The 22,960-nt window shown below is 42.7% G+C and overlaps 2 protein-coding genes across 2 annotated transcripts; one reads left to right on the forward strand and one right to left on the reverse strand.

Annotated features, from left to right (window-relative positions):
* Positions 1–502: 502 nt before the first annotated feature.
* On the reverse strand, positions 503–6,826 carry LOC133905430 (kinesin-like protein KIN-5A). The gene is made up of 21 exons (XM_062347194.1): positions 6,478–6,826; positions 6,079–6,208; positions 5,815–5,976; positions 5,255–5,728; positions 5,054–5,151; positions 4,820–4,976; positions 4,655–4,724; positions 4,049–4,125; positions 3,910–3,963; positions 3,750–3,830; positions 3,562–3,673; positions 3,156–3,242; positions 2,888–3,063; positions 2,650–2,811; positions 2,442–2,549; positions 2,192–2,350; positions 2,010–2,093; positions 1,571–1,776; positions 1,402–1,503; positions 1,196–1,305; positions 503–1,101 (listed from the first exon to the last, which is right to left on the reverse strand). Exons 1-21 carry the CDS (start codon positions 6,708–6,710, stop codon positions 728–730), a joined length of 3,216 nt encoding a protein of 1,071 aa, XP_062203178.1. The 5' UTR covers positions 6,711–6,826; the 3' UTR covers positions 503–727.
* Positions 6,827–18,242: 11,416 nt separating this feature from the next.
* Positions 18,243–22,909, forward strand: LOC133904427 (protein TONNEAU 1a-like). Its single transcript, XM_062345934.1, has 8 exons — positions 18,243–18,543; positions 19,344–19,476; positions 21,034–21,122; positions 21,211–21,333; positions 22,122–22,252; positions 22,353–22,378; positions 22,475–22,631; positions 22,698–22,909. Exons 1-8 carry the CDS (start codon positions 18,457–18,459, stop codon positions 22,720–22,722), a joined length of 771 nt encoding a protein of 256 aa, XP_062201918.1. The 5' UTR covers positions 18,243–18,456; the 3' UTR covers positions 22,723–22,909.
* Positions 22,910–22,960: the final 51 nt, after the last annotated feature.

Below are 22,960 nucleotides of genomic sequence, written 5' to 3' on the forward strand. Positions count from 1 at the left end.
CTTGATCCTAGTAGTTTTTATGGTCGTTTTCATCTCGTTTTTGGCGCAAATGTTATAATTTAGGGTGTAGGTGGTGGTGTTATACTCTATTCCACTCTTCCTCTTTAATGAAATGACATGCGGCTCTTTTGTGCATTGCAGAAAAAAAATTATAAGCACAATATGGCAACAGTGGCACACCTTGGATTTCTGGGATGAGCATTCGAACATTGGACGCAACATAAAGGTTCTTAACAGAAAATAAATAAAACAATAGAAATTGTTTATACTAGACAACTCAAATAGTATACTTGGCCCACCATGTTGTATACATATACATATTTTTATACATGCGTAGCATATTTGATGTTTTGCCAGAAATTTTGGGCATTCAACCTAATGCCGTTAACTATAGCTCATATGCAGTCTAATCATCATGTTTTCATAATTAATTAGTCCAAGTAATCAAAGAAATTACAGAGTCATTACCAGTGTTTCAGTGCCTACTATTGTGTAAAAAAGGTTCATAATGAAAAAGAATAATCAATTATGCTCGATGAAAATTCCAACAAATTATAGGGATAGCTAGCCGCGCAATCGCCGGTACTCGGCTAGTTACGAACTATCTAACTAAAAGATTTAGTGCAGTATTCATCTTCCAACAATGCACGATTTTATCCCCCAGACCACCACTTGAGCATCCACTAAACATATGTATCCTCTATACAATAATAATACTTGCTCCTAGTTAATTAATTGTAGCCAGAGGAGCTCTCTGGGACTGGGTTTCCAGAGTCGAAGCTGCTAGGTGCTGCTTCCCATTTCCATTTCCAACAAGTTTCGTCGGTGTTGTGCTGTCCCAGAATGACTTCACAACATCTTCAACACGAGTTACCAACTCCCCGATTGACTGCCTACTGGGAATATTAATCTCACGCCTTCTCGGTGTTGAACAAGTCGCTTCATCCACCTTATAATCATCTCCCAGAGATCTGTCGGCATTCCCTGAGATTTCTGTAATCTTCTCATGGTGCCCACGTTGCAAGTGTTGGAGTTCCGCTCTTGATGCGATGATCATAGAATTCACATTCTTGTAATTGCCATGGTCCAACTTCAATGAATCTGCCAAACAAAGCAGTTTTTGAAATTTCAGACTACCGAAAATGCATACATAGTAATATGCAGAAAAAGAGGCAACACTATGCAGAAATAGTACCTTCCATAGAACAAAGAAGAGATTTGCATGAAACATCATTATCTTCAAATCCAGCAGTGACAGCAGATGAAAATCTTGTATGAAGTTGATTGCTCGCCTCGTTTCCGTCACTTCATTCAGGGAATAGGAATATTTAGCACATAGAACAAGATGGAAGTCCTCTTCAAACTATTTATCCAACAAAACTATCTTAAAATTCGCATTACCTTATGACTGAAGCCATGGCTTCTGCATTGCTTCTTCCAAGCGCCAATACTGAATTCTGAGCAGAAATCCATTGTTCTGAGCACGATTCTGCCCTTGTCTTGCTGTAGAATAAATCATATGTGTTAGTTACTGTGTTTCAACAAATAACTGTGGAACAGACGCACTTACCATTGTTGAAGATTCTCTGCCAAGAAGCATCTCTTCTGTTCAATAGATGAGACGTTTTGGCAGAATGCCTCTTCACTTCTCTCCATGTAGGATTCCCATTGCTCTCTCATAGAAGATGAGAAATCATGAAGCTTGCTGGTTTCAGCTTGTAAATTGTTGGAATGCTCAAAAGCAGTCTTATCAAGGCTGCATATATCATCTCGAACCTAGTGAAATGACCACATATGAATCTCAGATATTCACAAATAGAATTGCTTCTCTTTGAAGAGAATTTGACTAGTATAATACACTAGTAATATGCATCGGATTACAACCAAAGTGCCACAGCAGTGACTTGTACATCATTTGGTTTGGCGTCGTCCAGATATTGAAGTGAATGAGAAGGAATTGAACTCATGAAGAAAAAGCATGACAATACTATGGACTAGGGTATGCATACCATATTTTTCTTTCTAGCATTTGATTCTGCCAGTAACCCGGCTACCTTCTCCATTAAATACTTCTCTTCATCAGCTGCAAAGACCTGAATCCATTTCGTGTCATCAGATTTTGAATCGTCCAAACAGATTTTTCGGGACTAATGAGGAAGTTACAAAATATGTGACTGAAACAGAATATTACCTCAAACTTTCTCTGAAGCTGGAAGAGTTGCTTTTGATGTGCCATCTGTGATTCTTCCAAAATCTTTGTGAGCTCCAATGCATGAGCATCTATAGTTCGGAAGAAGGTCATTGTAGTTGCAGAAACGGACTTTGTTCTCTCTAAATTTCTAGAGAGTCCCTGTATGAGTGCAATTTTTTTATTAAACTACTGTGATCAACAATATGAGAATAATCAATAAGTAGAAATTTAGCATTGTGATAAGATGAACCTCATGCTGGTGCTCAACAAATGTAGCAAAGTTCACTTCTTGCTGAGAAAGCCCATTTTGTAATTCAATAAGTAATTGGTCAGCATCAACCAACAAGCCCTTCAAGCACTGCACCAACCAAACAAAATTCAATGTGTGTTCAAGGGAATAATTGATCAAGATAGTCAGCATATTATAAGAGAATTATAGGATAATTAGGTACACTTACATCCTCAAGACCAGATGTGTGTGTGATAGCTTGTGAATTAAGCTTTTCAAAGCTCAACTGAGATTTGACCTTGAGTTCATTTGCATAACCATGCAATTCTGCTATCCTAGAGTTGAAGCTCTCTTTCAGCTCTCTTACATGCTCTTGAAGTCCTCCGGCAACCTACGAAAACGTGGCATGGTTAAACTTATACAAATAAAGAATACACTGATAGCCACATGTTCTCTTGTTAGTGCACCTTGCCCTTAGAGGAGACAAAAGATTCCATCTCTTCTTCAAGTGATTTTAGTTGGCTCTCCTGTTGTGAGACCGAGGTTGAAACTGTTCTATGCAAGAGACTCATGTCTTGAGTTAGCTGAGAATGGAATTGTTGAACTATACTTTTATTTGCATCTTCAATCTTGTCCTTCCTTTCTGAAAATCAACAACATGCATGCATGTAAATCAAACTATTTAAATTAACAAGAAGGAAGAAGGTCATTGTAGTTGCAGAAACGGAGACAAACCTAATTTTGAAAATAGCCCAGATAGATCGCCTGCTGTATTCTCCAGCTCAGATCGGAGTGCTTGTGCTTCACCAACAAGAACTTTTTCTGAAAAGATTTAAAAACAAAAGGAAAAAAAAAAAAGAGAACCGGTAAGTGTAACCACATTTGGTGCACGTGTTCTGAAATTACCAAAAAAATACAGTGCAAAAAAGTATCTCAAGGCGAAATGGAATTGAACAAAGAGCTGAAACAAACAGTAGTACTGTATGATATTACTCATAAGAATTCTCTATACAGCAAGCTAGAGAACCTTAGCAAATGCTTAATTAAGCGTATACAGTACCACGCTTCACATGTGAACACGTACAGAAACCAATGAGTCTTCGTTAAGATAAGTTTCGACCTCGATGGGACAAATTCTAACCTGATTTAAGAAGATTTTCTATCAAATATTGCTTCTCCTTAATTGTATCATTTGCCAGCATGTATCTCTCTTCAAGATCCACTAGGGTGGACTCAGTTTCATGCATCTTTTTCTGCAAAACGGTGGAAAATGTAAATACAAACATGTTATTCAACTATCTGACAGAAATATGACAATACAACATGTACCTGTAGTTTCTGAAGTTTATCACTTAGATCTGCACTTGAAGCTTTCTGAGATTCATACAGCCCTTGGAGCTCATCTAATTGCTGTTACAATTACAGATTCCAATTTATAGCATTAATTTTTCAGCAAGCTGCAAATCCTCCAACAGAATTAAATACATACCGTATCTTTTGATTCCAAAACAAGCTCCAAACGATCCAGTTTCTCTGACAGAGCCTGAAAACTTTCTCTGTCAGACTCCAGCAGAATATGCACAACCTAGTGTATGTATAAGTAATACAGAGGGCATAGGGCATAGTACCTTCTTTTCAGCTTCATCTGCTAAGTATTGTTCCCGTGGAATATAAACACCATTCTTCTCCCTTGCAGCATATAGTTCTGTTCAAAAGAGGGATCCCATTTAGTAACTGTAGCAAGTTGAAGTATTTGGCTTTTCAGAAGGTTTAAAATTGATTGAACAAGAAGGTTAAAGAGAATTATTGCAGATTTTAGTGTACCTACGAGAAAGATCCAAAATCTAGCAGCATCGTGTCTAGGCGCCCTAGCATTTACATATGTGTATTCTGTGATCTCTGCGTTTATCAAAGGACTAGAAGATTGTGATAAACAATTTGATGACATGGATTTTCATGTATAATTAAACTGGCTAGGTGTTATTTCGTTAACAATATTCAGGTACATGGTGTTAAATAATTCTGACGTTAGGAGATGAATAAGACACAAGAAAGCTAGATTTTGAAATTCTAAGAAAAGTTTCATCCAGCAGTAATTATGTTTCATAGAACCAGCCATTATTCTACTCGTGCTTTATTTCAAGAGCACAGGTTCAACTTCTGCACGCGCTTAGATAATAAGCGAAGTTCTCAACACCAAACAATCTTGAATGCTTGTAAGAAAAGAAGGATACCTTGCTTGAGACGATCCATTTCGAGGTACAAATCTTTGATGAGTGCAGATTTCATCATCTTCTGATTGACCTGGAAACCATGGGCATATTATTAAATTCAAGTATCCAAGAGAAAGATTGCACTTCCATTAGTGGTAATTTGACATATCAAAGAGCAAGCCCAACCTCTGGCTTATTCTTTATGTGTTTTGCACGATGTGCGTAATCCAGAGTGCTTAATGTCTCCTCAAGGCAATGTACTGAAGGTGCAATGGTTGCTATGATGCAAGTCTTTGTCTTCCCTCCCAAGGAATCTCTTAACAATCTTGTCAACTTGCTATCCCTGCATGATAACACCCAAATGTCAGATGACTGAGCAGATTCATAAGGAACCCTCACCAAAGCTAATGTTAGCTTGACCTGTATGGTATGTGCCCAGAGTGCTCAACAAGAGTATTGATGACACGCCCAAGTGTAAGCAGGCTCTTGTTGATTTCTCCTGCCTCGCGAGCTCGCCCCTATAAAAACAGATGACAATAGTTCAAGCATTTCTAACGGGTGCAACTTGATCATGGTATTTAGGCATGGGGAAAAAAGGAGCTTCCCAAGAGAAAAACTTACATCTCTAGCACCGGACCTAGATATGTTTTCAGATCCAGCAAGATCAACGAGATTAAGCTTTCCACACTTGATCATTTCCTCACCCTCCGGTGTGCATTCCTTAATATGGATGGTGATTGAGAAAATAGAGTGTGAACGACTGCTTTGCTTGTTGAGGAGAGTTTCAGCCGTTTTTCTCTTTGCAGAGCCTCTCTCTAGTATCTTGTAGATCTCACCAGCTGAAGAAACTACTTCTTCCTCCAGTCCCCTAACAAAAACTCCTCCCTTCCCATCCTCCATGAGCGCCATCGGCTTCTTGGACTTGTCATCAGAGGATTTAGACTCCTCCGGAGCTAAAAGATCAGTGAGCTCCTCGTTATACAATTCAAGAAATGAAACCTTCATGCTGTATTCTGCACTTTGTGCCTCGAGGATATCAAATATGCGCTTAACAGCCCTTGGAATGACACCAGCATCAGATGGCAGCTCACCATTCTACACAAATGCAGCTGCAGTTACCACCTCTATTCGAGCAACAAATCGCATGAAAACATCTGTGGCATGTGAATATTTAAAGTTACCTGGGCTTTGCCCCCTCCTCCTCCTTCCATGGTGTATGTTTTTCCAGTTCCAGTTTGGCCATATGCAAATATTGTGCAGTTGTAACCATCCAAGACCTCATTGACAAGTGGCACAACAGCGTGGTTGAACACATCCTGTTGTCGAGACTTTGGTCCCAACACCTGCGTGCATTTGTTATGAAGTGATTAAGGTAATGCTTGGGTGAGGTCTGGCAACAACAACAACAACAAAAAAAGTCGAAGTAGGAGAGTTGGGAACAGTACCTTGTCAAATACAAAAGTTCGGTCAATCTGCTTGTTTGCGATGTTCTGCGCAACAGAAACCTCTCTCCTCTGGTCATTGCAAGTGATGACAACAGGAGTGTTGAGGCGCCGTTCCTCCTCACTCAATGGCCTATATACAAACATTGGGAGGAAATTAACATAAGTTTTTAAATTTGGACATTTGTTTTTTTTATCATAAAAGAACGGTTACTGTTGTTAAGTTAAGCAGCGGTATTAGTTCCTTGGAAACAGAGCTGATTAATGCAGTAGCTAATGTATCAATGTATGTAGTCCAGAAATTCATATGTAGATCAAACTCAAACTGGTATGAATTTCATGCATAGCATAGCGTATTAGCATAGATGGATGTGGGAATGGGATGGGTATAGAAATACATACCTGCATCTGAGGAGAACCTGGATGTTGACGCCCTTGTCTGGCTTGTTGGAGTCTTGGCTGTTGTTGAGGAGAAGTGGCCCCCGATGCATATGGTTCCGGGGGGGCTTGGGCTTGGCAGCGGAGGAGGAGGAGGAGGAGCGGGGCGTGTGGGAGGGGGAGGGGGACATGGACACGTACGGGGAGGAGGAGGATGCGGAGGCAGCATCGCCACGACGAGGGGTGGAGGTCTCCATTGGTGTGGAATGGAATGGAATCGATCCCAGGTCCTGGATTTGGATTTGGATTTGGGCGGAGAGGGGAGGGGGGAGGAGCGGAGCGGAGGGGAGAGCCTGGGCGCTCCCGTTGCATATAAACGAAAAGAAACCCGTTGCATTGGATCCCCTGGAGGAGGGTTGAGTTCGAATCCCCCACCCCACCCGACCCCACCCCACCCGACCGTTGTAAAAGCTTCTTCATTAATTATAGATATCACCTCACTTAGTAGGAGTAGGAGTAGGAGTAGTAGCAGTTTAAAATAAAAGGTGTACTCCGTACTATATATATATTTCAAGCCACTATTACCGATTCATATATCTAGCCGTTGTGCTTCGCCCTTTTTTTCAGCGACAAGATGTTCATTCAAACTTGCTCCGTTGACAAAAAAAACAAAGAGATAGAGACCAACCAAGTACCTCATTCTTTTCTTCCGGCGCTATCTATAATTAATTGCACATGGACTATACCATTTTAGATTATATGTAGTTATTTATCTAGAGTATTCTAAGTTATCGTATCCGACAGAATTAGCAAGATAATCTAATGTATGAATTATGATCCCATATAGATAGGGAAAAAAACACAATAAAGCACCAGTTGAAATTATGAGTCTTAGCCAGATAAATTGAAAGAAGTTGATGCTAAAATGGTACAATTACTGACAATAGCAATGACCAAATTAAAATTATGTGAAGTTATAAATAAGGTTACAAAAATATACATAGTTTATTATACCATCTAGCCTGCACAGGCACTCGTGATCAATGGCTTGGCGCCTTGGCGTGGGCCACATGCTCCTTCTTCTCCCTAGCTACTGTAACCGACGGCCATTACATTACAATCCATCCTTGTGGAGCCCGGCCAGCGGAAAGGCATGCGAGACTGGGTTTAATTTGAAGCGGCGGAGAGATCGATTTGGGTCGAGTCGGCTCGCCCAAGTTGCTTTCTTTGCTTGCTTTTCTATTACATCGCAATCCGGCCCTTCTACCAGGTTAGTCTGTCTACAAGTCATGAAATTTGCTACTGCTGCTTTTACTTGCGCGTGGTGTCTTTTCCCTAATCGTTCCCTATATTCACAGGCTTTCACCTTTCAGAAAGCTCCCCTCAAGATTACAAGTCTGAGTTATGTAACAAACAGGAAGATCGAGTTATATGGTAAGAGCAGTAGACAAAGAATTCAGAATTTCTGTCAATCTGCACTACAAATTTCTTCACTTATTTTTTTTATAATTGAGCCCCCTTTACTCAGGATTTTTCTTGGAAGTCTTTTATAGGAGGAGATACGGGAGAGAGGAATCGAACCCCCCCCCCCCCCTCGGCTCACCACGCCCATGTGGGTGTTGCCAATCGGGCTACTGTCCGTCTGCATTTCTTCACACATTTAGGGATGTGTTTACCTCATCATGTGGTTCCTTTTCTATCTTTTTTTATTGACTCCTATAAAATATACGAGTTGTGGTAGATTCGATCGATCTCAACCGTCCATCCAAGTTGGTCAAACAGTCACCGTGCAAAATTAGACCATATTCATCCTTCCAAAAATGCATTCAATCTCCCATTATATATCTTACATATATAGATGTCCAATATTTACATTCCATACATTCTAAAAATACATCCATGTTTATATTATTTGCCTTCCCTATCTAGATGTCTAATATTTATCTTCCATACATGCACCGTCTGGTTTCTCCAGATGGTGTGCCGTCTCTCGCACTTTGCCTATAGCATCAGCTTTCTGGAGAGGGTGTGCCGCCGCGCGCACATCACCTCCACCGTTGCCTACCACAGAGGTTTTCTCCGTCGCACTATATTTACTTCAAGGTACTATGCAAGAATTATTTTCATCATATCCACGATTGATGAACCACCGAACTTCCAAACTTATAGAAATAATATGAGATGCTTCAAGTAAACAAACACACAATGCACACAAGATCTTATACAAGTTCATGTCTCCCTTAGGATAATAGCCCTACGCTCTGTTGGTCTTGTATTAATCTCTGTGACTCGGTACAAGAAGGGTGTTTGGCTAGCCTAGATAAATCTGAACCTAGTCGGAGGGCTCTCTTGTATGTAGTCGGGGAGAGAAGCTAATACGGATCTAACTTGCAGAGGGCTCAAAGGTGCAAAGCTTCCGCATGCTTGAATAGCATCAATGAAGATGTATTGACTTCTAATGGCTTGTATGGACTTGTCCTCCGCTGGGTCCCCTGGCTCCATATATATAGGGGGTCATCGTACGGTCTCTGGAGTCCTTCCTTTTTAATTTTGTAGATAAACTTTTCTATTTATGAGATATCCTAGGTATCTGTGAATAGTTTTCATGCATTCAGGGATTTCCTTTCCAAAGATAAAGATATATCCTAAGAATAACGGAGAAACCATGGGGCATCCGGATATGATAGTTCTATACTACTTATCGTCATGCCCCCACCAGTACGTAAAATGAGGCTTTGACGAATCAAAGGCTTGATCATCAAAGATAAACGTTTTGACCGACTGCATCATCGAGTAGGACTCGGTTTCCCGATTAGGGTGGTACATCTAACCAGATTCTCGAGGTCGTCAGGTCGCCTATTCGGGATTTCTAACACCTTCAAGTATTCAAGCGAGCACTCGAGAAGGTATTATCTCTGAGTAGGAATTCTGATTCATCCGAGAAAATTTGTCCTAACCTTTCGAAAGGACAGCGGAGAAATGACTTATCACTGGCCGAGTTTGAATTTGAACCGTCGCAGCAGAAGTTTTACATGGTGGTGAAGAGATTCTTTACCTCACAAAAGATCATGATGACGCTAGGAAATCGCACGCGCATAGAGGCATAGTGTGTCATGTTGTCTATGTCATTGCCCCAACTGCTCCCGCATTCGTCGAGCATTAAATGCGACTAATGTTAAAGCAGGAAAACGTGGCCTTGAGTCGGATTCGGAACCGTCACGACATCAGTTGAAGAGCCATCCAGAGTGCCATCGTCCCCATATAAAATGAGATAGGAAGCCCACACAGCATTTGCCTCTTTCGTCATCGCTTTCCTTGAGCCATTTTCAAGTGAATCTCTCGCTTTAAACCGCCTCCAAATCCCTAAAATCCACAAACTGCTTCCTCTCGATGCCATGGGCCACAAGAAGACCGAGAGGGTGGAGAGTTCTGCTGCTGGCGACGTGTCAGCTGCAATCCCTCCTTGGCTGGAATCCGAGGTCTCGGAGGAGTTTCTGGCCTGGGTGGAGCATGATGAGGTCATCTCCTCACACGCCTTAATCACCTGCGCACTGACTATCGGCAAGACGATGCCCAATCCAGACACCACTAGACGGTTGTCTCCCTTGATTTCTTCCATTGCAGATTCTGTTCCCCCCTTCCAGCTTCTTCCTTCAAGTGCTTAGTTTTTACGGCCTTGAACTCATCCACCTCAACCCCAATTCCATCATCATGCTCAGTGTCTTCGCGCACTTGTGCGAGGTCGTCCATTGACCTATTTAGGTACTTCTACCTACCTACTAAAGGGGTTTTCGAGAAAGGTCGGTGGCGGTGTCAGATTTCACCTCTGAGAAGGGAAGTTGGCGGAGTACATCAATTTCTTTGCCAAGAGTTTCTGGTCGGGGTGGCACAAGAAATGATTCTACTACTAGCCAAGCCTGCCAGAACTCCCGTACCGAGGTCTTGCACCACTATCGAGGCAGCTATGGACGAAGGAACCCAGGGAGACCGCTGTCCACCGGACTCTGATTGCCAAGATCTGAGAGCTGAAGGAGCGGGGGTTGACGGCGTACGACGTCACCAAGGACTTCATCAAACATCGTCTGAGCCCTTTATAAGACCCTAAACTTGGGATCTCCTATGCTACCTGTATCAGTCCCTGGATCAAGTAGTTGATACGCACAGTATAACAGCTGTAGTATCACAGTCAAATTTTATACAAGTATTAAGGTTCATAGTACAAAAGGTTACAAATCATACTATATATAACAAACCTGGCCGAGCGGCCAACAAAACACAACGGAAAACGAAAGCCCAAGCCACAAGCAGCTAGGGTGCGAACGCAACTTCTACGACTACTCTTCATCCTCGCCTTCACCTCCTGCAAAGTTAGCATCGGCTTCCACATCTAAATAACAGCAAGATTGAATACAGAAGGTACTCAACAAGCCCTATACTACTTTAAGGTGTTGATAGATACATAAAGGGGGTAATTCAAGGATAATGCTTTACGGTTTAGTTTTAAACGTAAAGCAGTTTATTTAGGTATCCAATTGTATCATCTATGATTGACTTCAAAACAGTTTAAATAGTTCAAAACTAGGTAACAAGTTATATTTAGGGAGCTTTCGGTCCTTGGAGGAGCTATACCTCGCTCTGCAGTCCCTATCATCACATCTGGTGTACCTCTAGTACCACACAGCTTCTGACGGATTAAGCTAGGAACCTCATCACACGGATATCTAGTCCACACATTCGCTCATCAAGATACAAGTACCCCGAGTCTAGTCAACGTGATTGCTGCTTTCGCATGTCCATGACCGTGGATACGGCTATTTGAATAGGTTTATGTCACGTCACGAAGTCGTAATTACGTAATTAAGCCTAATCATGCTTCATAAGCATTATGTTTGATTTTTGAGTAATTTTGTTTTGTAGCATTAGAGCGCTTTGTTTTAAGTCAATTGGACGAGAAAAAGAAATGAATTCGCAGTGGAAACAGACTTCTTTCTCTAGCATGTGGGCCCACCTGGTGGGCCAACCATTCCCTCTCTCCCTTGGGCAGCAGCCCCACCTGCTCCCTCTCTCTCCCTCCCACCGTGCAGCTTGACCTCTCCCTATCTCCCAAGCTCTCTCTCTCTCTCTCTCTCTCTCTCTCTCTCTCTCTCTCTCTCTCTCTTTCTCCCTCGATTCCTCCCTCTAGAAGCCGAATCGAGGTACGCATGTGGTATTCACGCGATCACTAGCTCATAAGCTTCCCATCCATCCAATTCATTTGCGTTTTCCTAGAAGATTCGAACCACTGTTGATGTTTCTTGGTGTTCTTGCTTGAAGCACGAGGAACAGCGGTTGGACTCCTCTTCCCGAGCGATTTCTTCGTTTCCTTCATCACCCGGTGGTCACCAACCTTCACAAGCACCATGGGTAAGTCCCTTAGGCTTCCCTCGGCAAGACTGCATGAATTGGTGGGTCGATTTCGAGTTTGGAGCTAAGGTTGCGGAGTTCTCGAGTTCTTAAGCTTTGGAGCAAAAAAAGAGAATTCGGATGAGATTTGTGCTAGGAATCATGTTGCTAGGTTGGTGAGTGAGTTCTACACTCTACGAACTATCTCAAACATGTTTCTCTTTGGTTTGGAGAGGCTCGCAAATCAAATCGGCCGAGTTTTCCCCCTTGAAGCAACGTCTCTGGATAACCCGAATAGTCCGGGTATCACCCTGATGTTCCGGGTAGACCTGGAACACTCCAATGAATTGTGCACAAAAATCGTTAGGGTTTAGGGTGCAATTTGAGTCTAGAACCTTTTGTATAGTGTATATTGATGTTTAGGTGGAATGGATTTAACATGCGAATCAATCGATCGAGTAAGATCGTTGATAAGTGCAAGTCTGTCCAACCCAGATAGTCCGGGTTAGACCCGGAGGGTCCGAATTAGTTTGATTTAGATTTAGCAGAGAACTCTCGCTCTGAGCCTCACTTGGACATTCTGGCCTAACCCAGAGGTTCTGGACTCAGCTCGGACCTTCCGGTTTAATTCAAAAATGGCTAACCGAGAACCCGCATCCGGAGTGCAACCCGAAGGTTCCGGAACCCAGAGGTTCCGAGTTTGACCCGGAGTCTCTGGCCTCCTGTTAGTTTTCTAAAGTCGTTTGGATCGTAAAGTTTGCTATTATTTCGCATGTCTTTCACTTTTAGCTTGTTGTTATGCATATTGTAGCGTACATTGTTGCACTTCATTCATACTCATCATTACACGTGTTCTTCTTTAGTGAACAAGGATTTGGAGCGTGACACGGGTGTGATTGAAGGTGGCGCTGAGCCACACGGGTTTTGTGAATTCTGTGTGGGTAGCATTAGACAACCACCTGAGCAGCAAAGCAAATATCTAAACATATTTTTCTCATTAATTTGGATCATATGTGTCTAATGTGATAAATATTTTTTAAGAAGCTTTAGATATCACGGAACCGGATCAGCAGTACCTGATACACCCGGAATCAAGGAATTACGTATCAGGAAGGTTACGGTTGGTTAGCTAACTCGATACGATTAGTACTCAAAACAGATTTATCTACTTGGATGTCAAGGAAGAAAACTCTCTATCGACCACAGCTTGATATGAGTCGGTATCTCACCCCTATATAAGGCGAAAAGGCTGAGGGGAGAGGGAGAAAAAAAAAGAGAGAGAACTCGAGGCAAGCATCAAGACCCTAGTAGAGAAAATATTCGGCAACCTTAGCTTTAGGGTAGATCAGATCTGATATACTTTATAATAGATTTAGCCTCATTTCTTGTACTCGAGATCATCAATATAAAGCAGCAACACCCCCACAGGACGTACGATATTACTCCAATCGGAGGCGCAAACCTGTATATATCAATTGTCTTGTCTCGTGATTAATCCCTGCACTCGAAGGTACCCAGTCAATTTACAGACACATTATCAGGAACTAATCTTCGACAGTTGGCGCGCCAGTTAGGGGCCTTCTTCTACTTTGTAGGATTAATCATGTCTCGGGCTCACATTTACATCGGATTCTCCGACGACAGCTTCTACGACCACTTCAAGTCGACGATGGACAACTTCGAGTCCCCTCTTGTCGACTCAGAGATCATCTTCAGAGCCATGATTTTCCGTTGGGGCGACCAAGGTGGATTGATCCATACCAGTACCTTCGAATCCAGACCAGTGGATGCGTACCGTAAGGTGGGACATCTCGAGCCCTAAGTGTTGTAGCTTGACCTAGTTGAGTTTAGACATAGTTGGATGCAGACTTGCGAAATTCTAACACTAGGTAGCTCAAAAAAGCCTATGGGTGAGAAGTTGAGAAGTTAAAACTCAAAGTCGATTGAATTGAATGAGTTCCAGAACATTTGTTCTCACCGGATTGTCCGGTGCGACAAGGATTAAACTCACCGGACTATTTTCTCTCTCCGTGAAGATTTCAAATGATCTCACCGGATTGTCCGGTGATGGGAGGAATTTTGCACCGGAGCATTTAACATAAGAGTCACTTTTTAGAGAAATTTGAAGTTACATGCACCGGATTGTCCGGTGATCTGAAGGATGCATACACCGAACTATTTAACAGAAGGACTATTGTTCTGGAGAAAATCTGAGTTGAACTGACCGGATTGTCGGTGACTTAAAGGAGTTATCACTAGACTATTTAACAGGAGCTTGGTATTTTCAGAGTAAATGGATTATAACTCACCGGATTGTCCGGTGATACAATGTGAGGAATATCGGAGCATTTTGTAATGGCTACTGACAGCTGGCAGACCAGTGTGTAGAAAAAGTATTCTCACCGGATTGTCCGGTGTTAACAGAGGCGTGTGTACTGGAACATCCGGTGTTCACAGAAAAAGTGAGTGGTTGGGCAACGGCTAAATTACTTGCTCTTTGTTAAACTTTGTTGTGATGTAATATGTTGGAAAGGCATGTGTTCTGATTTTGGGTACAAAACACGTGCTGGGACTACGGGGCGGTATTCTGATTAATCACATGGGAACACAAAAATGGATATGTTGAAGGAGTTTCCAAATCTTTTTGACGAGCTTTCCAAATCTTGAGGTCGAGATTTCGTTTAAGTGTGGTAGGTTTGTAACATCTTGAGTTTTAACATGTTAATTAATTGAATTATGATTTGGATTTGGATCTTGAGATTTTGAAGATGATTTAAATCAAAAGATTTGAATTCAAATTGGAATTGAGCTAAATAGAATCTAAGAATAGATTTGAAGTTGAGGTACATTCAATTACAAATCTCCATACAAAGAACCATAAAACCATAAACCAATGCATATGAATTAATTTAATGCAGGGATTATTTTGGAAATAATTCTAGTGCATTTTGGAATACCTAGTCAACTTAATACATTTGAATATGTATTTTTTTCTTGATTTTAGTTGACTTAATTAATCACAAAAAGAATTAATTTGGAGTGAAATTTGCAATTAATTAACATGTTAAAACTCAAGATGTTACACCCTCTGAAGTCGAGGATCTCTGGCGCTTAGGAGTTTACGATTGCGAAGGACTCGACCCGAGAAGGTGAGACATGTATCGAATTATCCCGAGTAACTGTTGAGAAAATTGTGGGATTGTCTTTTATGAATCATTTTTCGTCCACATATCTCTTGCCAAAGGAGGTGGAGTAGATGACCAAGTTCATGTTTAACTCAGCCCTCAAGGCTAATCGTGAGAACGTCTCGATCCCCATCGTAGAGATGGAAGCTGACGCTCGGGTGAGGATCTTGTCAGTAAACCTCACGAGCCTTATCGTTTTCTTATTTCATCTTCTTTTCGAGTAGGCGTGACCCGTGAAGCTTCCTAGACGCGATCGGCCCGACCCAGAGGCTGAGAACGCGGGTGTTCAGGATGACGGGGGTTGTAGGCCCAAGCAGGAGAGGGGGTGGTGGTGTTTGTCACAAGCCTCGTCTTCCAGCAGGGCATGGCTCATCGACCAGCGACCCCACACTGCCTCCACTAGCATCCGATCCCTCAGCCCCAGCTTCATCTGCAGCCCCCAAAGTCCAGGCCTCAAGTCTGATTCCTGTAGTTCCAGCGCCGAATCCAGCCGCTGAGGACCGACCCCGACTACGATCATTGAGGATCCGACCCTGACACCAGCACTTGGAGCATTGGCACATCATCTTAGGGAGGTGGGAGTGAACCCTTCGAGCCCCTGGCACTGGCCGATGAAAACCGAGAAGTGGAGGTCCCGTCACCCCGAGCAATCACGAACTTGATGCCTGGGCCGCCCGGAGACATGACCTGGAGGGAAATCATCCAAGGTCCGGGTGGTCGTGACCCGGAGGCTATTTTATGGTAAGCGTTTTCCTGCAAGATAACCATTTAGTAGATGAAATAATAGGTACTGACATGATGTTTTGTAGTTGTACATGTCACAGTTGAACAAGTTCCATGGTGAGACCCAGTAGGCTACCGCTCGAGAGGGTGGCCGCCGAGATGCACCATAAACTCTCCCGGAAGGTTGCTGAGAAGGAGAAGGTGCGCGCAGAACTGAAGGGTTGGTCGAAAGGTAAGCCCCAACAATCTGGACACGCCACCCCTTTTATCTTCCCGTTCTGAACTTGGTGTCCGGCAGAGCTGTCCGAGACCCGTGAAGCCCTAGCTCAGGAGGGGGCCCGAATGTCTGCCACCCGGCAGCAGCTTGCCGTGGCCCTTGATGTTTTCTGGGAGGCACTTGTTGGAGTTAGGATTCAGGTGGAGCTTATAGGGGACACCGATGCCGCGCGGACTAGCTGTTCGAGCGACCAAGCTCACCGAGGCCTACAGGGGCCTCCAGTCGAAAGTGGAGCACGTCTCGAGCCAGGACCGGCGAGGCGCGGAAGAGGTGGTCACCTAGGTGCTGGCCATACTGAAGGTGTACTACTAGAACATCGACACCGGTGTTCTTCAAGAAGATTTCCAGGGGGAGATAGAGGAGGAGTCGACCCAGAAGGTGGAAGAGATGCTCGGGTCGGACAAAGAATGTAGATGCAATGGACTTCGGGCATGATCCATCGTCTTGAAACTCTTATTCTGCAATCTATAATAAAAACTCAGTAGCTTGTTAGACCTTAAGAATTTTATCTTAGATGTTTTGCATTCGATGTGGGTACTTGGCATTGGATGCGTTTGACAATATACCATGGTAACTTTATTGGATTCTTCCTTTGATTAGTTAGGATGCGTCAGTTACTAGTCGGAACGCTTATTATGGTCAGCCTTAGGTCCGCTTGAGTAGAAAGCATCATAGCCTATGGGCACTGGTAGAATGCGATAAGGAACCTTTTCGTAACCCCAAAGTCGCAACGTAACGATCCATCCCTTCTCATTGGAATTTGCTTTCAAAATGTTCACAATATGCTGTTTTCGGTTTCCTGTACTGAGTACCTATTAAGTCCCCGACTGTCTGCTTGGGAAGAATTCCCGAGTAGGCAGTCTAAATGAATAACGTAATAAAGTGAAGAGAACTCATATTACCTTTCGGTTGTGAAAAAAGCTTTTCGCAACCTCAAGGGCGCGTGTGGGATGAGGTACATATATCCGAGGCAACATTTATTCAAGGCAACATCCCTTAGGCCTCAGCTATTCATCATGGTTCTAAACCCTCAAGGTATCACCATCCCTCAGACCAAATCTCTTAACCTTATCATGAATATCAAGTAGCATCCGGATCATGAATCAAGTAATTGTCCTCAAACAAGGGAACAACAACCACCATATCATAGACATCGTCCTCCGAATAGCAATTGGGAAGGGGTTCAGCCCGTATCAACGTAATCAATTGACAATAGAACCTCCCAAGCAATAACGCGTCCAGCAGAGCATCTATGGCAATATCATGACCAGCTACAAGGCTCCCATGGCGACAACCCGACCTCAAATACATTAGCAGACAACCAAAACAAGTGCTAATATTGCCCTCTATCGCGTAAAGCTGCACAACCACACATAGCTAGGATAGAATGAGGGCCAACATCGGTCAGCAGACATAGACAACCTTAGCTCTGCTATCTGAAGACCACATGTCATACAACATTTAGTAGTTTAGCAACAGAGAGGAACAACAAAGTAGTAGCCCATGGCAGCACATACACTGCTAGCACGAGCGGCACACCACAGACAGTGACACGGATGGGATCAGAGGGAGACGATAGCCTGTGGAAAAGGGGTCAACGTCGGCATGTGCGCAAATGGAGATAGTGGCGGTCAGACCATCGGTGGCACCAGCGTTAAGGGTGATTGGCGATGGACAAAGAGGTGGTGTAGTCAATGTTATTGTTAGCCTCAGTGGCGTCACCCATAGAGATAGCAACGGCTAAACCAACAACGACGATGAAGATGAGAATGCAGCTGAAACCATAGGTCGGGATCAACTGTCTCTAATATCATATGTTATTAGCGGGTGTTAGCTCCTAGGGGAGAGATTAAAGTATAGAGGGGGAAGATAGAATATTATGGGAGACTTAGATTAATTTTCCTTTTGCTTATTACAATGATGCATGGTTGACCTTTATACAGAGAGGGGAAATTACAATCCTATAAATCAACGCTAAATCATAACTTATCAAACTTATCTAGTATTAAATTGAAAATCAAATTAAACTTATCTCCTAATCAAATTAAATCTATTAGTTATCAAACTTATCTCTTAATTAACTCCTATACTAAATACTGATCTAATAAATATTGTACCTCATGTCATAAATAACATGTGGTACTTTTCTATTAGTATTGCTTTTCCAACTACTATCAACAGTTTATTGGGTGCAGAACTGTACCTGGACACAAGGGAAGGGGCCCACCAGTCATCCGTTCATTGGGAGTAACCACCAGTGCTCTCTTGTCGACTTCGTCTTCGATCTCCCCTGCTGGACCTCTGGAGAGCGAGAGCGAGAGCGAGAAGCTGCCTGCCCCGCCACCCCCAGACCAGAGGCCAGAGGGGTTGCTTCCAGAATCTTCGAGAAGGGCATCGTCTCCCCTTCCTCCCTTAGCGGTTGGTACAAGTGCAGAGATGGACGACTACGCGCGGGAGATGATGGAGCTCAAGACGCTCGTCACCCGAACCCTCGAGAAGAAGGGCGTCCTCGCCAAGATCAGGGTTCGTCCTTTCCTACTTCCTGCTTTCATTGATCCACCTTCCCAATAGGATCGGGTTTCCTTCCCAACACTTGCCACCACCCCGCGGATCTAGCTTTCCCTCCCGTCCGCTTTTGGGGATCTGGACGTCCGGCTACGCGATTTCCTTCACAAATTTGCAAACTATTTTGCAATCTAAACATGTGAATAACCACGCAAAATGCCTCTTTTGTAAGAAAGATCGGAGCCTATTCCGTTAGATTCACTCGCCATTTCAAATTGAAATGTGCACATTTTGGGCGTATTGGTGCTGTTGATTCTTATTTTAGAATATGAGAATGCTCAGTCCTTGCCGAAGAAAGAATTCACCTTGCATAATTTTGCTGGTCTAGTTGCGATTAGCATTATGAATTGGTGTGTGCGTTGTTGGCACACTTGCTAGGAGGAAATGTGTCATGTTGCTAGGAAAACCTTTTGTTTTGCTGTGGCGAGTAGTGCACCTACATTACTTGATGGTGGTTTTGATCCCAATGGTATGATCTGAGAGCTTCTTTGTTTGGACTGTAAGCAAAAAACTGTTTCTCTTTTTTTTTTTTTTTTTTTAAAAGAATGCCCCTTTGCTTGTCTTGCGAAAACCTCAGTGATTTGGTGTTTGTTCAGTTAAATGATAAATCTATGTCAAACTTAGAGAAATATAGTTATTGATGAAACAAGCGGGTTTCTATATTTTAGTCCTTCCTTATCTGTTGAAGCCAGGTTATGCTCCATCAAATTTACATACTTTTATTAGTTTCCTCATGACCTGTCTCACTGCATGACTAGGCTGAGCTGAGAGCAAGTGTGTTTGAGGCCATAGAAGAGGAGGATCGTGTGGTAGAGAATGATGATGGTGGGAATCCAGCTTTGCTTGGTAGCTGCAATGACCGAGCTAAGCAATTGCATGCTTCACCTTCAGGTTTGCACTTTTAATGCGGTAGTCCATTATTTATTTCAAATTTCACTGTTGATCAGAACTTGTTTTGGGTGCTGCTACATATATGCATCTTTCTGTCTGATATACACAGCTATGTAAATCTTTTTATGCTACTTTTCTCAAATAGTCCTGAAGTATTGAATGTCTGATATACACAGCTATGTAAATCTTTTTATGCTACTTTTCTCAAATAGTCCTGAAGTATTGAAGGTTGCTATTCTGTTGCATGATAATTTTTATGCTGCTGGAAATTTTGGCTTATTCTATTTTTTTAGCTTGCGATACTATACCTGAAAGATATTTCTTTGTTCCTCCTAGTTGATGGCTAGTGTGAGTCTTTGTCTTCATATTCTTCTGCACTGTTAGCTAAAAAACCTATTATACAGATATCTCGTATGTTTTAAGGCTAAATGTTTTTTATACTTAATGGTTAAGTTTAGCCATGTGTTTTGCAAACTGCACATAACATCAAGGCAAATTTTGCCACAGGACACTCAAACTATGTAGTATTTGCTAGAAGACACTAAAAAACGTTTTTTTATATAGATTTTAGCCTTTTTTTAAAACATATTCTAAGAATGGACCGCTCTCAAAGCTATTTCTAGTTTTGACCCTTGGGGTCCGTGCCAGCGTCGAGGGCACTGAGGTTTCATGTCTTAGCGCCAAGTCCGATGGCATGGACATGGTGTGACATGGAAGCCGCTTTGCCATGTCAGCAGACAGCTCGAGCTCCTGTACGCCAAGTGCATCAAGGCACGGACCTGATGAGCTCCTGTCCATCCATGACGTTGGGAGCTGGAATAAAGACAACCCCAATGAGCCCCCACTCAGGAAGTGGTTGCCGAACCCACTGACGGACATGTCCACGCTCAGGAAGTAGTTGTCCTTGTGCTCGTGCTTCGCTTGCAACCCCTGCCAGTTCCAGAACCAGAACTCGCGAGAGAAATGTCGTTGTGTTGATTCTAGCATCAATCAGATGGAGAGATATGGGGCTTTGGCTAATTTCGTAATGGATAATCTAGTCTTGAAATTGATTTGAGCCATGGGAGTAAGGACATGAAGAATTTTAGGATCCATTGGTGTAGCAGCCAAAGGAATAGCGGAGGACTACCTTGATTCTAGCATCAATCGGCTGTGGAACGAGAGCTGCCTTCGCTGTCGCGCAAAACCTGGTCGCTCTCATCAGTTGGGGCGTCCTATATCTGTATGCGCACCGGGCTTTAGCGGCAAGGTGTGGGTGCAGTCTCGTGGGCAGTGACACATCGCCGGGAGGGCCCGTGAGGCAAGGAAGAAGAAACACCCTTTGTCATCTCTGTCATGCGGGTCCACCAGCTAACAGGGGCAAAATAGACTTTTCATATGACTTCTCTCTCCTCTCCCACCTGGATATTATATTTTAATCATGCGAGTGTCCTCCAGCAAATATCCAGTTTTTCATAGTGTCTAGTAGCAAAAGTCAGTTTTTTTTAGTGTCGTGTCCTGGGGCAAAATTTGCCTAACATCAATTGGTTTACATTCTAGAATTTCTGTTGCTTGCAGGTAGGTTATTAACAGCACTTGTATGCGAATACTTGGAGTGGGCCCAGCTAAGTCATACAATGAAAGTTTACTTGCCAGAATGTAATCTGGTAACTATTCTTTATATTTGATGTACCTTAGTTCTGCATTTCTAAAATCATCCTTCACTAATGTGTGCCCCTTTCATTTGTATATCAGCCCAAGGACTTCTGGAAGAATGAACTGAAAGATTTTTCTAACAAAGGTGGAGCTGAAGGGAGCAGGAGTGCTGAAAGTGGTCCCATGCTTTTAGATGTTCTCGAAGGTTATTTGAAATATGAGGTTTATCTCTTGTGAACTTAGAAAGATAATCGTTAAATTAGATGTTTATGGAGTTGATGGACGACCACTTCTTTAACTTTATTGGTATCTAGATTAGTCAAACTGACAAAAAAAAAGTGCATTTTCTATGACCATTATGATACTCAACAAGGCATAAAGTTGGGTAGATATTCTGGGTTTTCAGGATAAGAAGATAACTCACGAAAATCAAGCACATCTTCTCTATTTACAAGTTCGCAATATTTACTTTAATTGGTTGGCTTACACTGCAATGGCATTTATATTTACAATGCATTACTGTTACTGATATCTGTTTACATGAGATTTGTCAAACCTCAACATATTTGTATAAAGATCTGTAGTTGAGATTTACTTTTGATGGACACATGGTGCTTGGGGTGTGAGCTGCATGCATGTGCAATGTTGTTTTTTGCGTATGAACTTCATTGCATATAACCAATTTAATTCACCTTGGCTTTCACTGTTCTTGAGCACGTATGGTAGCTTTACACTTTTTGTCAATAAGGTTTCTGTTATGGGATCCCAATTGGTTGGTGCCCAGGGGATCCAGCTTCCTGTTTAGTGAAAATACGATTGATCCAACATGTTGGAATGCTTCAGAAATTCCATAAAAAATCATGTAGCCCAGGGGATCTGGCGTCCCCTTTAGTGAAAATACGATTAATTCAACATATAGTTAACAAACTATTCCGTCCTTACGCATTTAGCTTAAAATTTACTGGTTTCCATTGCGTAGTTCGGTTCTCTAAATGTGTTCTGTTGATCAGAATTTGTCTCAAACAAGGATGGGCGGTAGGAGAATGATCCCTTCTGAGTCTGATCCAGTACCAAACGCTGAACACCGGAACATGAGGAGGCCGCCATCATCTTCGGTTGGGAGCCTGCCTCCTATGGGAAGGTAACTGTGATGCCGTATTGTTGTGCCATTGTAAATTAGGCGTGAGCTATTTGTCTATGCCGTTAAATGTGAGGGTAACATTTTACTTTGAATTCGCCAGGCCAATGTCATCATCACAGACATCAGGTGCCTGCCGTGATATGTAACTCTTTCAGTTTGCCATACATATATATATGTAGTTGTGTTGTTCTAGATTCTGAAACAAGGTCTTTGTACGTTCAGACCGCAGAGGGGGGTCTTCAGGTTCCAGTACGAGGAAAGATGAGTACAACTGGAGATACGATGCGGACGAGATATCTGAGGAGGTACTCCGGGCATCGACAGCTCTAGAAAACGTCCAATTAGACCGGAAATCTCGCAATCTGCCAACATCTTGGAGGTGGGTCATAATGTCTGTGATATCGCTTTTGAGAACGCCATGTAAATTGATTGTGTGCTTTTGCAGGCATTCAGGGGATGGAACCGAGTAGCACAGCAAGGAGGCATCCAGTACGAGGAAAGATGCAGGCTTTGAGTTGGCTGACCTTGTATTCTTTGTACCGTTTGCAGAACAAATTTGGGTGCGATTGCTACTAGAGATGCTAGATTTATGCACGGTTTGTAACAAACAAATAATTGCTGTTTAAGGCCAGGGTATTCGATTTGATAAGATTGACACACAGTTTCTAGATCTTAGACTTACAAGGCCTAGTGAGATTATATTGATCT

Source organism: Phragmites australis, chromosome 22 (genome assembly GCF_958298935.1).
Source record: "Phragmites australis chromosome 22, lpPhrAust1.1, whole genome shotgun sequence".
NCBI lineage: Eukaryota > Viridiplantae > Streptophyta > Magnoliopsida > Poales > Poaceae > Phragmites > Phragmites australis.

What these genes read in the sequence shown, in the direction of transcription:
- LOC133905430 (XM_062347194.1), bottom strand. Translation starts at nt 6,710, where the DNA reads ATGGAGACCTCCACCCCTCGTCGTGGCGATGCTGCCTCCGCATCCTCC. An exon ending in ACATAAAGAATAAGCCAGAG is followed by an intron (nt 4,725 to 4,819) that starts GTTGGGCTTGCT and finishes CATGGTTTCCAG; the next exon opens with GTCAATCAGAAGATGATGAA. An exon ending in TTTTGGAATCAAAAGATACG is followed by an intron (nt 3,831 to 3,909) that starts GTATGTATTTAA and finishes TAATTGTAACAG; the next exon opens with CAATTAGATGAGCTCCAAGG.
- LOC133904427 (XM_062345934.1), top strand. Translation starts at nt 18,457, where the DNA reads ATGGACGACTACGCGCGGGAGATGATGGAGCTCAAGACGCTCGTCACC. An exon ending in ACTTGCCAGAATGTAATCTG is followed by an intron (nt 21,123 to 21,210) that starts GTAACTATTCTT and finishes TTTGTATATCAG; the next exon opens with CCCAAGGACTTCTGGAAGAA. An exon ending in AAGGTTATTTGAAATATGAG is followed by an intron (nt 21,334 to 22,121) that starts GTTTATCTCTTG and finishes TCTGTTGATCAG; the next exon opens with AATTTGTCTCAAACAAGGAT.